This window comes from Myxine glutinosa, chromosome 2, assembly GCF_964187855.1.
Source record: "Myxine glutinosa chromosome 2, kmMyxGlut1.1, whole genome shotgun sequence".
In the NCBI taxonomy this organism is placed as follows: domain Eukaryota; kingdom Metazoa; phylum Chordata; class Myxini; order Myxiniformes; family Myxinidae; genus Myxine; species Myxine glutinosa.
The window spans coordinates 245,336,580-245,351,449 of record NC_136262.1 but is presented as its reverse complement, the minus strand read 5'-3'; the positions used below and the strand labels follow the sequence as shown (position 1 = coordinate 245,351,449).

Below are 14,870 nucleotides of genomic sequence, written 5' to 3'. Positions count from 1 at the left end.
AGGTTCAGATTGGGAGACGATCATGTGGAAATAGTGGAAAGTTTAATTTTCCTGGATTCTACAAGATTGAAGTGAGTGGCGAAAATAAAGACGGTTAGCATTGGGAGAACAGCGATGTTAGGATTAACAAGGATCTGGAAGCACAAAAACGCGACAATACAAACCAGGAGGAGGCTGGCTAATGCTGTGGTATTTCCAGTTGCAATGTATGGATGTGTGTCTTGCACAGTGGAAAAGAAAGAAAGGAAGAAGATTGACAGTTTTGAAATGTGGTGTTTGAGGTAAATGTTAAAAATTACATGGAGAACAAAGAAGAACAAGCAAGAAGAACAAACAAATCAGTGCTTGAAGAAAGTATACCACCATGTACGTAGGAAGTGCTGATGTGAAAACAGAATCTTTCATACTTTGGACACATCATGTGTAAAGAAAATGAAAGGCTGGAGAAGTCAACCATGCTGGGTATGGTTGAAGGAAGAAGAGGAAGAGGCAGATCATGTATGTGCTGGTTGAATGCGGGAAAGGTTGCAACCAAACTGTCCCTGCTAGAGCTTCGGGAAGTGGTGCAGAACAGGCATGTTTGGAGAAATCTGATCGTGAATGTCACGAAAGGTCGGCCACAACTTGATGGAACTAGATAACTATATGTATGTGTATAATGTATATATATATATATATATATATATATATTTTTTTTTTAAACCAAGCCATATATATATATATATATATACATACATATATACAGTTGTGGCCAAAAATATTGGCACCCTTGAACTTTTTTCAAATAATGCACCATTTCTTCCAGAAAATTGTTGAAATTAAAAAATATATTGGTATCCACATCTGTATTTCTTTGGTTTGCAGTGGAACAAAACAAAAAAAGCTGAAAAAATTACGAAATCTTAGCTTATTCCACCCAAATCCTAAAATGGCCTGGACAATATTATTGGCACCTTTTAGAAGTTGTTAGAAATAATTGGATTTCAAGCAGGTGATTCTCCTTTACTTTGGAATTGAACTCACCTATGGTGAGTTGCGGGGCCTGCAATATAAAAACCACTCATTCAACCAGTTTGAATAGAGAAAAGGAGTCATTCTGCTGTTTTGTGTCACTGTTTGAGAAGAGTGATGGAAATGAATGTAGAAGGAAGTAGAGGACGGGGAAGACCGAGAAAGACTTGGCTAAATGTGGTGGAAGAAGAAATGCGACCAAGGGTTAACAAGGAGAGATGCAGAAAATAGGGTAAAAATGGAGAAGATCGTCATGGGGCCCGCAAGGCTAACCCCTGCTCTAGCAGGGAAAATGGCCTTAAAATGCCTGTTGTTGTTGATATATGTATATATATATATTTGTGCTAGTTCGTTTTTGCATTAGGTGTGCATGTACATGTGGACAGAATGCCTTCACCCCATTGGTTGGACAGCTGGCCCGACTCCACCCACAATTATAACCTGAAAGGAAAAAAATCACAGTCTGCCATTTTGTGATGTCACATCGGCATCTTGTGTCAGCCCACGTCCCAGTGCAATTGGAATTTTCTGAGCTATATAACCACGATATATTATATATGCACAGAAGCAGTAGGCATGTTTTTCCTTAATCTTTCTAACCTTGGTTATTGTCATTATTTTTGGGAGTGATCACAGCAGCATTCTGTGGCCTATACACCACCCAAATAAAGGGAGAGGAACTTGTGTTATAAATGAAGATTTTTGTACGTAATTTTGGTTGTAGCCCCAGTTTTCAAGGCGAATAGTATGAAAATGCAGAAGGGTAGCCCGTCACACATGCACATACATACACACACACACACACACACACAGGTGTAATATATATATATATATATATATATATATATATATGCGACCAATATATGTATATATATATATATATATATATACAATATATGTATATATATATATATACACACAGTGTTTCTTGGGTTATTACGTGAACATTTTAAACGCCATATATTTGTGGTTTGTGGACTAATCTTGTGCCATATCACAGTCAAGCCATCACTTACAGCTTGGCAAAGCACAGCAGGGCTTGTCTGGTTCACTCCACTAACGTAGGCTGCTGCGGTCAGAGCTTGGTGTCCCCACATGTTCACAAGTGCATGCCACACTGCACGGCTGACTTGGACTGACCTGCAGATAACAGTGCATAAAACTGTATTATAACTGGCTGGATGAACTAAAGTATTGCATAAAAGGAAACAGGATGGGAGGAAAAAATATTCTGCCTTGTTTAATACCATATAAGGTTTTACACTCAATCAAGTGTTTCATAAATTTCCACTTCAAACATAGGTAAATGCTTTGAGAGTGTGATAAACGCATAGGCCTTGGCAGGGAACAATTTACGAGGTACAACATCACAAATAGTGACATCATGGGTTGTCATGCTTTCATACTTTCGGTGCAGCAGGTATGAGGTGATAAGAATGAGAAGACAGAGGATCAGCACCGAGCTGCCAGCATAGACAAATGGATGTTGTGGTGGTGAGACCAGGGGTTTTGGTGTCGACCATGATCCTCTGGCATCCTGCATTTGATCAAGGGTATGAAAAGTTCAAAACATTTTAATATAAATTTCCATATCCATCGTATCCATTAATATGAAAAAGGCATCAAGAAAAAAATAAGCAAACAATTTATTTGGATTTAATTATTTATATATTAAGGAATATCGCATATCAATATCGAATATCGAATATCGAATATCGAATATCGCATATCAATATCGAATATCGAATATCGCATATCAATATCGAATATCGAATATCGAATATCGAATATCGAATATCGAATATCGCATATCGCATATCAATATCGAATATCGAATATCGAATATCGAATATCGCATATCAATATCGAATATCGAATATCGAATATCGCATATCAATATCGAATATCGAATATCGAATATCGAATATCGAATATCGCATATCAATATCGAATATCGAATATCGAATATCGCATATCAATATCGAATATCGAATATCGAATATCGAATATCGCTATTGAGAACCATAGTTGTAAAACGTCTGTTGCTGTTGTTATTGTTGTATTTATTGTCAGTCTGTCTCGTTTGTTTGTTTGTGAGTGCAATTACACGCGAACGCTTTCAGCCGTCTCCATTAAACTTTAGCAGAAGATCCCAAATAAATAAAAGTGAGGTTATCAATGTTATTTGACAAAGGGTGTTCATAAAGTCCATATCTATTTTGTTACCCGTTATTTCTCTGAAATAGATAGAGACTTTATAAACACCCTGTATATGTCAAAAGTCATTGTGTCATTGTGACAGTGATTCGTTTGCATAAAACGGATAAGGCCAAAAGTGTTTGCGCTGCGTGACGTCAAACTTGACACAAATGAGTTGAAAAACATGACCTATAAATTCCGAGCGGATTTGATAATCCGATCATTATTAAAATGCACGATTTCTGTAGGGGCCGAGGGCCAGGTTATGGCAATCCATTGACGTATAATGTCGTTTCCATGGCAACAAAGTCACCCTTGTTAAAGGATACGGTTTTTTTAAGGGACAAAAAAAGATGATAACTCGGAAACGCTTCAAGATACAGGTATCAAATAGCCAACCTTCGCTATTTAGCAATCGCTAAATAGCCAACCAACCTTCGCCAACCAACCAACCCAATCGACATTCCTAGCGACTGTTTGGTTCTGGGTCGTGAAGACGAAACGTCAAGATCACAGTGACGTAATTTCCATAAAACATGACGGTTGTCATATTGCGTCAGGTGATTACAGATTCGTAGTGGAGCCACTAGTGGGAAAGATATCGTCAAAATGACCATGTTCAAAGGTCAAGGTACTCTCAATTTTCATCATACCTGTCAGGCTATCACCTGGCGCCTTCTTGTTTTGGTTATCTGCTCCTCTATTTTTGCAAAATTTTATTCCATGACACAATATGGCGAACTTCCGTATTTCAGGTGATGTATGTACTAGGAATGTGGTGAAGATATTTTTTTCTGACAAAGTTTCTGGTTTCCGTCCTCTCTTTCAGCTTCATCGGATCCTCTGAATAGAAAACAAGAACAATTACTATATTGATGGTTCTGTTATTATATTATTCACAGGAATCTATGTAAATGATACGCTGGTGAGTGCATGTTCGTCCACCTATCTACTCTCTCAACACTGCGTGTATCATCACCAAACTGAATGAATGAATAAGAATGAATGAAATGAATGAATGATTCATTCATTGAATGATTCAATGAATGTTCATTCATTCATTCACCAAACTACAAAAACATAATTAACGGTTTCTTAAAGTCATGTTTACAGCATCTACATGGACTTGCAAATCCTCCATTTCTTCCATTTGGCCCAGTCTAAGGTAGATTTTTGTCAAAGAATTCGCCATCGCGGATGATTTCACAACATCCGGTGAGCATTGCTTCTGTCACAGAACTGTCACTAAATTGTTGTCGTTGTAACCATTTATTGCATTTGTCACTGGATTGTTGTTGTTGTTGTTAGGGTTAGGGTTACTTTCACTTTGTCTGTCTATGTCTACAAACGTCAGTTTATGATCGGACAACAACTTCATTTCAGTTGAAAGTTATTTTTTTAACAGGAATAGGAACATGGATCGTAAATGAACCTGTAGTTTTGCGTTTGTCCGTTTGTTTGTTTGTTTGTGAACACAATATCTCAAAGAGTTGTGGACGGATTCCGACGAAATTTGGCAGAGATGTGGCGTATGTCACAAGGACGAAATGATTAGATTTTGGTGAAGATCCGGCTTCGGATCCGGCTACTAGAATTTTTTAAGTGATTCTTCACCATTTGGAGATAAGGCCAAAAACGATACATAGCAGGATATCTCAAAAAGTTATGAATGGATTTGGACGAAACGTGGTGGACAGGTTGGGTGTCTGACAAGGAAGAACTAATTCCATTTTGGTGAAGATCCGGACTGGATCCGCATCAATAATTTTTGAGTGATTCTTCACCATTGAGTGAAGCTGTTCTTGTTCATTCTCTGTTTTCCAGTTGCCTGTCATCATGTATGTCCATGTTTACCTTTTCCCCATTGTATGTCTTCCTTATCGTGTGTTACATTCATCTGCTCCTTACTGTCACTATGTAAAGCTTTCACTCCTTGCTCAGATCTTCCATCAGCCTAACCATATGGACAGGAAAATAAAGACAGTAATAATTCTTCTCGATTCCAACTTTTGAAGAATTGTTTTAAAGTAGGTCAATTTGTCAATCGTTTTCACTCATAAAGTGTTTGGGGGGCAACAAGAGGAACTTCTCGTTCACTCCGTGTGATTCCAGCCTCTTCAAGCAGGCTGACCTAAACACACTATTGTGAGTCTCTTTTTCAGACCCTGCTTTCGTTTTTCAAGTATTGCAAGTCTTCATAAATTTATACCGAGAGCAGTGAAGGGTCAAGTATATCCAACATCATAAAAGGGCGATTCATAACGCAGGAGTTTATCAAAAAGGTGATTGAGAATATTCTTCCATTTCTCAAAATTCTGAGCAGGTGCACGACAAGTTCAATGATCTTCTTCATCTTCTTACCTAGGCAAACCGTTTCTGAACTACGTCAGCACTGATGTGATCTTTTATATTTTGAAAACCTGTGATATTCAGGCATTATTTACAGTGACATATTTTTGGTATGTGTGATGCAGATCTGCATTCTCATCTCATCTTCCATCTTCCATCAGCAGAATTTCTGCATACATGCCAATATTGATAGTTACAGTATCCTATTCACTGAAGAATAAGAAATAATTTGAACAAGTCAGGAGACGACGATGGTTCACGAGCGAGCGGTATTCAATGACAAAGGACGGACTGTAACCGAAACAGGCCCGGACAGGCCAGGCCCGGAAATGTCAAAACGAAGGTTGCTGACCTTGAAATGAGATCGAAAATAATGTATAATCAGTTATGAGGTTAGTTAGCTGCACAATACCGAAAATTCGGTGAAAAATGAAATGAAAGAAAAAAATAAAAATCGAGCTCCGTGGGGCTAGACACATGACATTGGCCTAATCAAATATCGAAACCTCTGTCAGATTCCACCAAACCCCTCGGAGAAGATGTAGCTTGAACTCGATTACCCCCTAAAAAGACATCTTTTTTGGGCGTGGCTCCGCCCACAATGGGCGCAATACGCCCATTCTAGGCAGGACACAACCAGATCATGATATCAACCTCCCACCCAAGTTTCATCAAGATCGGATGATATCATCGGGTAGTTATGCTGCGGACAGACAGAGACACACACACAGACACACACACAGACAGACGCACACACATGACGAATATAGTGGTCACTTGATAACTCGTGAACCAATAAGCCTTGTTACCTTATAAATTCATGACAGCACTGGATTACAATGGAGATTGGAGATCCAGTAATAATGTTTAGTTTCAAACAATCGGTTTTCTGTATTGTTCCAGAATCAACTTGCATCAACCAATGAGATTCAAGAATCGACTTTCAACTTGGCTCTCGTGAATGGAGAACGAAATAGGTTGAGATCAAACTTGTGAGACATTCCTCCAGTTTGCGAGGAACTGCTCACCTCCACTCATTCGTTTCTCTTTTTTTTTCCTGCCTGTGGATCAAACTTCCGCATTCTCTTCTCCAACTCAGCCAAAGCAATGGAAAGCTCTAAAATTGGCGGCCATGGCACAAGTCATTTAAAAGGCTCCATTATGAAATATCAACTTACCACAAGCAAAGCATAGGTTCCCAAACGACGACAGGCCAAGCCGGCCGTGCTAGGTTTGAGGTCGTGAAGGCGGCAGCCGTTTGGCCGCCAGGCCCCTTGCCCATCCGCAGCGTTTGCATCCCAAAGAGCCGGAGCTGGGTCTGGAGCTGGCATCGTGCGGCGAAACCATACGAGAACCGGCTCGGAAATATTCAGAGAGCCAAGACCATCTACAGAAGAAAATTTGATGAAAAAATATAAACTAAAAAGAGTTATTGTAAAATTTTTCTGCAAGTGAAGCAAAATGTAGAAAAAATCATTTTAACCATTAATTAGAAAGAATAAGTATAGGAGGACGTGTGAATTGAATAAGTAACATAAGTTACTATTGTAACGTAACATCTATTGATGCAACAACTATTGTGTTTGCCATCTTCCTCACCAACGTTGACATATACTACGGGGGTAGCCACGGCCACACGCGGTCCATGATGACCCATAGTATCCGCAAGGCTGCCTGCTGGAGGGGGGAAAAGATTTCCATTGGCAAAAACAATTATTTGTAGAAGGCCTGAAGCATCAGGTGCTGGTTCCGTCCCTCCACGAGCAAACAAAGATGGTGGAAGCTGAACCGATGCCTCTGCGACAGTGTTCTGGAAGGGATAAAAGACACGGTGAAAGAGTCTGAGGATCGGCCCTGTAACTAAATGAGATACACTGTTGTTACATACATCACGTGCACGTTCTTGTGTTAAATAATTTAATCCTTCATTCCATGGACAGATTCCACAGAAAAGATGTGGTAAAAATTCCACATCACGCTTTATTATCAAACCGATATACTATTCAGGAGCATTAAAACAAGGGCATCTGGGAATATATGTAGAGATGTTCGTGAGGTCGACTAGGCCCATTATGTCAACGTTGCAACTAAGGTCAGCATTTCATCGCAATTTGCGTCGCTCACAAAATCAGACAATGTGGTCAAAATGACAAAAAGATGGATGGCAATTTTGCCATACACAATACGATGTAACACATGCAAGATAACACACCGCACAGATACTAACGGGCTGGCAGGATAGGTTAGAGGTGCACACATTCACCTCTAGACTGTCTAGCCTGGTGTTTCCTGGTGTTTCCTGGTGTTTCAAAAGCGGAGTGATTCATCAATGTGTGTGCCGTCCTTTGGATGGACGATAAACAGACGTCCTGTCTGCCGGCATTAGTTGGTGGATGTTAAAGATCCCACGACGGCCTTCCTGAAGAGCAGGTGAGTATTCACCGGCACATGGCTAAATTCCAAATTTGCAAAAATTGGCCAAATTGCCAAAAGGAATTCAAAATTCCTGCCCTAACCAGCAGGGGGCATTGCAGCAGCAGCACAGCCGTGCTCTCAGCAATGATGCAAACGAGCAGTCACAGGCAATTACCAACGTACTTTCTCATCTCCCCCATCTTAACCCCCATACCCCCGGCCTGCAGCTCGGTAACGCACCTTTACGGGAAAATGCATGAGAGAATTTGATAGATTCCCGGTGTTGCACTTGAAGTGAAGAAGTTTGTCAGGTGATGGTCCAATTGGAGGGGGACGCAAGGGCCTGGGTCCTCCATGCCAGGTCTCTGGAATCTCCAAGCGTCTGTAGGCTGTGCAGGTAATGCCCACAAAACTAGCTGTGCGGAATCGCAGTGCAGTCAATGCAACGTTGGAAGAAAACTGTGAGGAAATATCCATGAAAAGAAATGTCAATGTAATATTTCATATCGATAGAATACAATTTTTTTTAACTGCAAACTGATCTTCATCTTTAGGGAGAGAGAGAGAGAGAGAGTAATGGTTGGTTAGCACTGACCAACCTTGCTAAAATACTGTGCATCTCCGTGGAGAGAGCTGCGAGCAAAACGCAACACAGAAGCAGCGATGCGTGATGCAGCTCGTGCTTCCTGTTGGGCCTCTTGCAAGGCAAACTTGTCAGCCTGCATTAGCAAACTGGTCATTTCCAGCAGCAGCTCTCCTACCTGCCAACGTCAGCCACATGTCGGGACATGGTGCGGACATCTATTAGGTCATTGAATGTTGGTGAACATGCTGAAGCAATATGAGTTTGCTGAGTTCATGTCAATTCACGAAATTTAAGCCAACTTGGAATTTTAAATTTAAAGAAACTAGTACACCCGTTCCCTCCGGCCTACCGGAGCGGCAGGAAGGGTCATGCCTTTCTGGGGTATATAGATTCAAGTAGATCTAGGATCGGGCCTCAAGAACATCAGGGGTGTGCTCATTTACCATGTTTCTTATAGAGTGCTCACCAAGTGGTTTAAGCATTCGAGCGAGCACTCCATTAAAAACTGTTGATAAGGAATGGCTAGCCTCCTGTCAAGTTTGGCTGGGATTGGATAAGTTATGATCGAATGTATCATGGTCAAAAATCGTCAGACAGACAGACAGACACCAAATTGTGTATTTTAGTATGATTTATCAAAGGAAATTGTTCGACTTCTCTTCCGAGTGCCCTCTTTACATTGATTCTCCTGGTTCACCATTTTGTTCAGCAAGTTCTCCTTCTGTCAACAAATGCATCTTACTATAATTCACCAAACGTCTGTCCGTCCGTCCGTTCCCAGGTACCGCAAAAACGGCTGAACCGATCGCAAAGAAATTTTGGGTGGGTAATCCTGGGACCCCCTGGAGTAAAACAGGCTATATTATTTTTCCAATTCTTTTCCAATTTTCCAATTTTTCAAAATTTTCCAGTTTTTCCAATTTTCCAGTTTTTCCAAACACGATGGAATAATATTTACTGACATTAACAGTGATGTGGCTTTTGTTGAAATTTTACAAATACCGTTTAGATTTTGATGATTTACATGTGATATGATTTAACGGATGTTTATATGAATCGTTTAAAATAAAAAAAAGCCTTCAATTTCTGATATTTTGCCTTTTCGTTTGGGCCTCCCGATTGAAGCCCCGCCCATAGGGCAGGTACCGTTGCTAGTTACTTTCTTTTCCCAACAACACGAGGCCTCAGATATTTGTTCCTTACCTCATGGCTTCCATTGGCAAAATCAGTGAGCCTTTCCAAGAGGCCAGCAGCCAACAACAGCTCAGCTGAACTCGTACCATTGGTCGCAGCTGTGGTGTGTAGCTGGGCAGACAGGCGTCGCCCAAGGCCCAGCACTGTACTTCCGTTCATTGGTACCTGCATACAGTGACCCTGAGTTCAAAAACTATGCCACTGTACAAGTAGCCAGCCTATAAGAAGTTAAAGTTTACTTTACAGCTGTGTCTTTGTCAATGGAAAATCATATGAACAAACAACAAGCAGACTTATTATGAAAATGTCAAATACATGCAGGAATATACACAGTGTTATACACTGTATATACCTGTGCATAGGTGTGAAGCATCCCCGTTCGCTCATGACTGTCCTGACAGCTGGAGTAATCACCATCACCCCATATGCCAGAATGTTTACACCATCGCTTTGCCTTTGGAAAGGAGCTGGGATTTCTTGTGGTTTCAGTTAAAGATGGAGGCCTTTTGAGGCCGGCTGATGAAGTGTGCCACATCAACATGGGACAAGGACTAGTTGCAGTAGTTCCTGCAGGAGAATGCGGCCACCTGCACAGCAAAGGAAGGTAAGAAGTGGTGCCATCAAATTTGCCAGGCACCAGACGAAGAGGAAAAGTCATGGATTCATCATCTCATCTGATCAATAGGTGAGGCCGAGACTACCGGAAGTAAGCTGTAACACGTGCCCTTTTGTGGTTTGTTTTCAACGTATCCAATCACGTGACTTGTCGCGAAGGCTGCACTAACCGGAAGTTACGTGGTTCCGCGGGCGCCTATGCACCATATACTCTTTACAGCACATCGGTTTCTGCATAGGTTATTGGTAAGGGTAACAATTGTTGATGGGTCACAACTCCAATGCTGGATACGTGACTGTGGGTGGAGGATTTTAGTATTTCTTCAGACTGCCGGTGATGACTTGCCTACTTTTTGTGAAACACACCGTGGGATCTTTAACAACCACCAACTACTGCTAGCGAATGGAATGCCCAGTTTAAGGTCCATCTGAGGGACGGCGCACACATCGATACCTCGCCCCGACTGTGAAACACCGGGATGACGGTTTATAGCTGGGCCAAGATTCAAACCCATGCTAGCTAGTTCACAGGTGAATGCACATACATATAGGCCATCCTGCCACCACCAATGATCACTGATGGCTGATAAAGTCAGGAAGAATGATAATCTTGGAAAGACATTGAAATCGGTACCTAATGGCAGAAATAACCGAAGGATACCAGATACAAAGGTCCTTTGTTGGGTCTGAAACAAGTAAACATACAAACCAAAATAGGTGATTTCTCCCACAACACCTGTGTTATATCTACACCCCATGAGGCTCACCTATCTGACTTAAATGACATTTTTACAAAAACAATTCCCTTCTACATCTTGTAAAGTTTCCTTAATTGAAATACAGAACCTTCAGAAAGTATTCACATCCCTTGACTTTTTACCTCCGCAACCAAAGGCACACCAAGGAAGGAAGGACATCCTTGCGAAGTCCTTCCTTGGCACACCTGAGCTCCTCACCACATACAAGGCTTTCATCCGCAGCTCAATGGAATACTGTTCCCCCCTCTGGGCTGGTGCTCCTGCCTCACACCTTGCTCGGCTTCACGCTGTTGAGGCCAAAGCTTTCAGAATCATTGGAATCTCCTGCGATGTAGTCAACGCCGAGGGCCTTTCACTCACTCACCGCAGGCAGGTTGGTGGTCTTTCTGTCTTCTACCGACTCCTCTCCGGCCTTGCTCCCCCAGCTCTCTCTGTGCTCTGTCCCCCCAATATTCCTTCAGGTCGCACAAGATCTGCCTGCAACCCTCTTATGGTTAAACTGCCAAAGTCTAGGCTCTCTGCTCACCTTCACTCTTTCATTCCCCTTTTCTCCCGCCTCTGGAACAAACTCCCCCACTCCCTTCAATCCCACTCCTCCCTCCAGGTCTTTAAAACAGCTGTTCACCACCATCTCTTATCTTCCCCCATCGAAAACCTTGATCTTTTCTACCCCCGGTAATTCACCCCAGAGTCCTTGCAGTGTTCATACGTTTTAATCCTCTCCCACCTCCCCCCAAGTCCTCCCGATGTCCCTGCTCTCAAATGTTGTGTTTGTGTCCTTCCCCCTCTTCCCCCTCTCTTTTGTGTCCTTCCCCCTCTCTCCCCATCTTGTCTGCCGCTCCCCTTGTTTTTTGTGTTTTGTGTGTCGGTTTGTCTTTTTGTGTGATTAATGTTAGCTCTTTCACGAGCCTCGATCTTGTATACAAAAAAAAAAAAAAAAAAAAAAAAGGTGGATGGAGGTTATGTTTTCACCCCTGTCTGTCTGTCTGTCCGTTTGTTTGTGAACAAAATATCTCAAAAAGTTGTATACAGATTCGGACGAAATTTGTCAAAGATGTGACGTATGTGACAAGGACGAAATGACTAGATTTTGGTGAGGATCCGGTTACTAGAATTTTTAAAGTGATTCTTCACCATTGGGAGATCGGGACAAAAACTATGCATAGCAGGATATCTCAAAACGTTGTGGGCGGATTTGGACGAAACGTGGTGGACAGGTTGTGTGTGTTACAAGGACGATTCGATTCGATTTTGGTGAAGATCTGAATATGGATTCGGATATGACAATTATTTAATTTTTTAAGTGATTCTTCACCATTGAGTGATATGGCCAAAAACGAGGGTAGATCGGGGTATGAAAGACTGGACCTATGGTGATTCCTGTGATTGAATTTGATTAAATGCGATTCTGTATTGTGATTTTCTGGTCTACTCTGAGATACAAAACGTAAACCGTTCACCAGGCAGAGGTATGCTTTCTACCTGAGTGCCGTTCTAGTTCTCATTTTGTTAGGTTACAGCCTGAATTTAAAATGGATTGAATTGATATTTTTTTTGTCACTTTTTTGTCACCACTTTGACATTATGAGGTATTTATTATGGGTTGATCAGTGACAAAAAATATCAATTCAATCCATTATAAATTCAGGGTGTAACACAACAAAATGTGAAAAAGGTCAAGGGGTATGAATACTTTCTGAAGGTACTGTGTACTTATTTTTCTTTTTTTTAGTTTCCATGAACAAACTTGACATATATGTGTCATTAGGAACCATGTGCAATGTGTACACTGTACATATTATGTTTATAGATGCAGAAAATAGGGCAAAATGGAGAAGATTGTCATGGGGACCGCAAGGCTAACCCCCGCTCTAGCAGGGAAAATGGCCTTTCAAAATGCATGTTGTTGTTGTTGTTGTTGTTCAGTGGCGGTGGGGAATGGGTTGGTGTAGGGGGGTAAATTGTGAAAGTTAATTACAAGAAGAGAGGTTACAATAAATGTGAAATGAAAGGGCTGGGGACTAGGAAAGGGGGTGGGAGGAAAGGGGGAAAAGGTTGGGACAAGAAAAAAAGCAAGTGGAGGTGAGGGAAGGGGAATAATAAGGCATAGGGGAGGGGAGGATGAGTTCAAGAAGATTGAACCATTGTTGCAAACCTAATACTGCAGATGTAAGCACATAATTGAGACCATTCATCCATTACTTGGCTTATGTAATGCTTGTTCATGCAAGACGGCGACTGTAATGTATTTCTCCTGTCGAAATTTTGAGTAGAAAAAAAACCAGCTTTTTGTTATTGAGCACATTGCATTTCGTGTGCCAATCATAGTGCGTGTGCATTCTAACCTGAACTCTCCTCGATTGTTGATCGCATGATCTTCAGGGCAATGAAGAGCGGAACTTTCAAGAACAATGAGCTCCACTCCACGAGATGCATTGCGCTCTGAAGCACTCGCGACACACTCCCAGTATCCTTTCAATGCTGGGATCACCGCTGTGATCACCACACCGCTGCAGGTGTCGAGCAGGTAAAGGGCAGGCAGCGGGACACAGAAAGATGAAAGCAGCACCAACTAAAGTCAGGAACTGTGTATTTCAGATGAATTTGTATGCAATATTTACTCATGGTCAGACACAAACCTCTGCCACCGAAGGTGGACGGAGGTTATGTATTCACCCCTGTCTGTTTGTTTGTCTGTTTGCCTGTGTTTGTTTGTTTGGCTGTCTGTGCGCTTGTCTGTGAACAGGATATCTCAAAATTGTGTGGACGGATTCACACAAAATTTGGTGGACAAGTTGGGAATGTGACACGGATGGAATGGTTAGATTTTTGTGAACATCCGGATCCGGTCTGGATCTAAGAATTTTTAAGTGATTCTTCACCATTGAGTGATAGGGCAAAAAACGATATATAGCACAATATTTCAGGAAGTTGTGGATGATTAACGATAAAACTTGGTGGACAGGTAGGTTGCGTAACGAGAACGAATTAATTAGATTTTGGTGAAGGTTAGAATCCGATCCAGATCAGCGAATGTTTAAAATGATTTTTCTTTTTTTGTATGCAAGATCGAGGCTCGTGAAAGAGCTAACATTAATCACACAAAAACATAAAACACAAAATAACGGGAGCAGAAGACAAGATGGGGAGAGAGTGGGAAGGACACAAACACAACATTTGAGAGCAGGGACATTGAGAGATCTGTGGGAGGGAGAGGGCTTGGGGGCAGGTGGGAGAGGTATAAAACATATGGACACTGCAAGGACTTCCAGGAAAGAAGTTGGAATTTCAAAAAAAGTGGATCTGGGGTGAATTAGCGGGGGTAGAAAAGATCAAGGTTTTTGAGGGGGAAGATAAGAGATGGTGGTGAACAGCTGTTATAAAGACCTGGAGGGAGGTGTGGGATTGAAGGGAGTGGGGGAGTTTGTTCCAGAGGCGGGAGAAAAGAGGAATGAAGGAGTGAAGGTGAGCAGAGAGCCGAGATTTCGGCAGTTTAACCATAAGAGGGTTGCTGGCAGATCTTGTGCGACCTGTAGGAATATTTGGGGGACAGAGCACAGAGAGAGCTGGGGGAGCAAGGCCGGAGAGGAGTCGGTAGAAGACAGAAAGTCCACCAACCTGCCTGCGGTGAGTGAGTGAAAGGCCCTCGGTGTTAGATTCATCGCGGGAGATTCCAATGATGCTGAAAGCTTTGGTTTCAACAGCGTGAAGACGAGCTAGGTGTGAGGCAGGAGCACTAGCCC

The 14,870-nt window shown here is 41.9% G+C and overlaps 2 protein-coding genes across 4 annotated transcripts in view; both read right to left on the bottom strand.

The window, feature by feature from the left end:
* The window catches only part of KNDC1 (kinase non-catalytic C-lobe domain containing 1), a 1,149,158-nt gene that overhangs the window by 304,104 nt on the left and 830,184 nt on the right, over positions 1-14,870 (bottom strand). The gene's annotated exons all lie outside the window — the stretch shown is intronic.
* LOC137420696 (adhesion G protein-coupled receptor A2) overlaps positions 1-14,870 on the bottom strand; it is a 202,454-nt gene that overhangs the window by 19,492 nt on the left and 168,092 nt on the right. The window contains exons 9-17 of the mRNA XM_068105976.2: positions 13,473-13,637; positions 10,107-10,341; positions 9,764-9,919; positions 8,574-8,735; positions 8,215-8,433; positions 7,159-7,369; positions 6,738-6,946; positions 2,418-2,548; positions 2,028-2,151 (exon numbers count right to left, since the gene is read on the bottom strand). Coding sequence (XP_067962077.2) covers positions 2,028-2,151; positions 2,418-2,548; positions 6,738-6,946; positions 7,159-7,369; positions 8,215-8,433; positions 8,574-8,735; positions 9,764-9,919; positions 10,107-10,341; positions 13,473-13,637 — 1,612 coding nt within the window. The remainder of the gene's footprint in view (positions 1-2,027; positions 2,152-2,417; positions 2,549-6,737; positions 6,947-7,158; positions 7,370-8,214; positions 8,434-8,573; positions 8,736-9,763; positions 9,920-10,106; positions 10,342-13,472; positions 13,638-14,870) is intronic.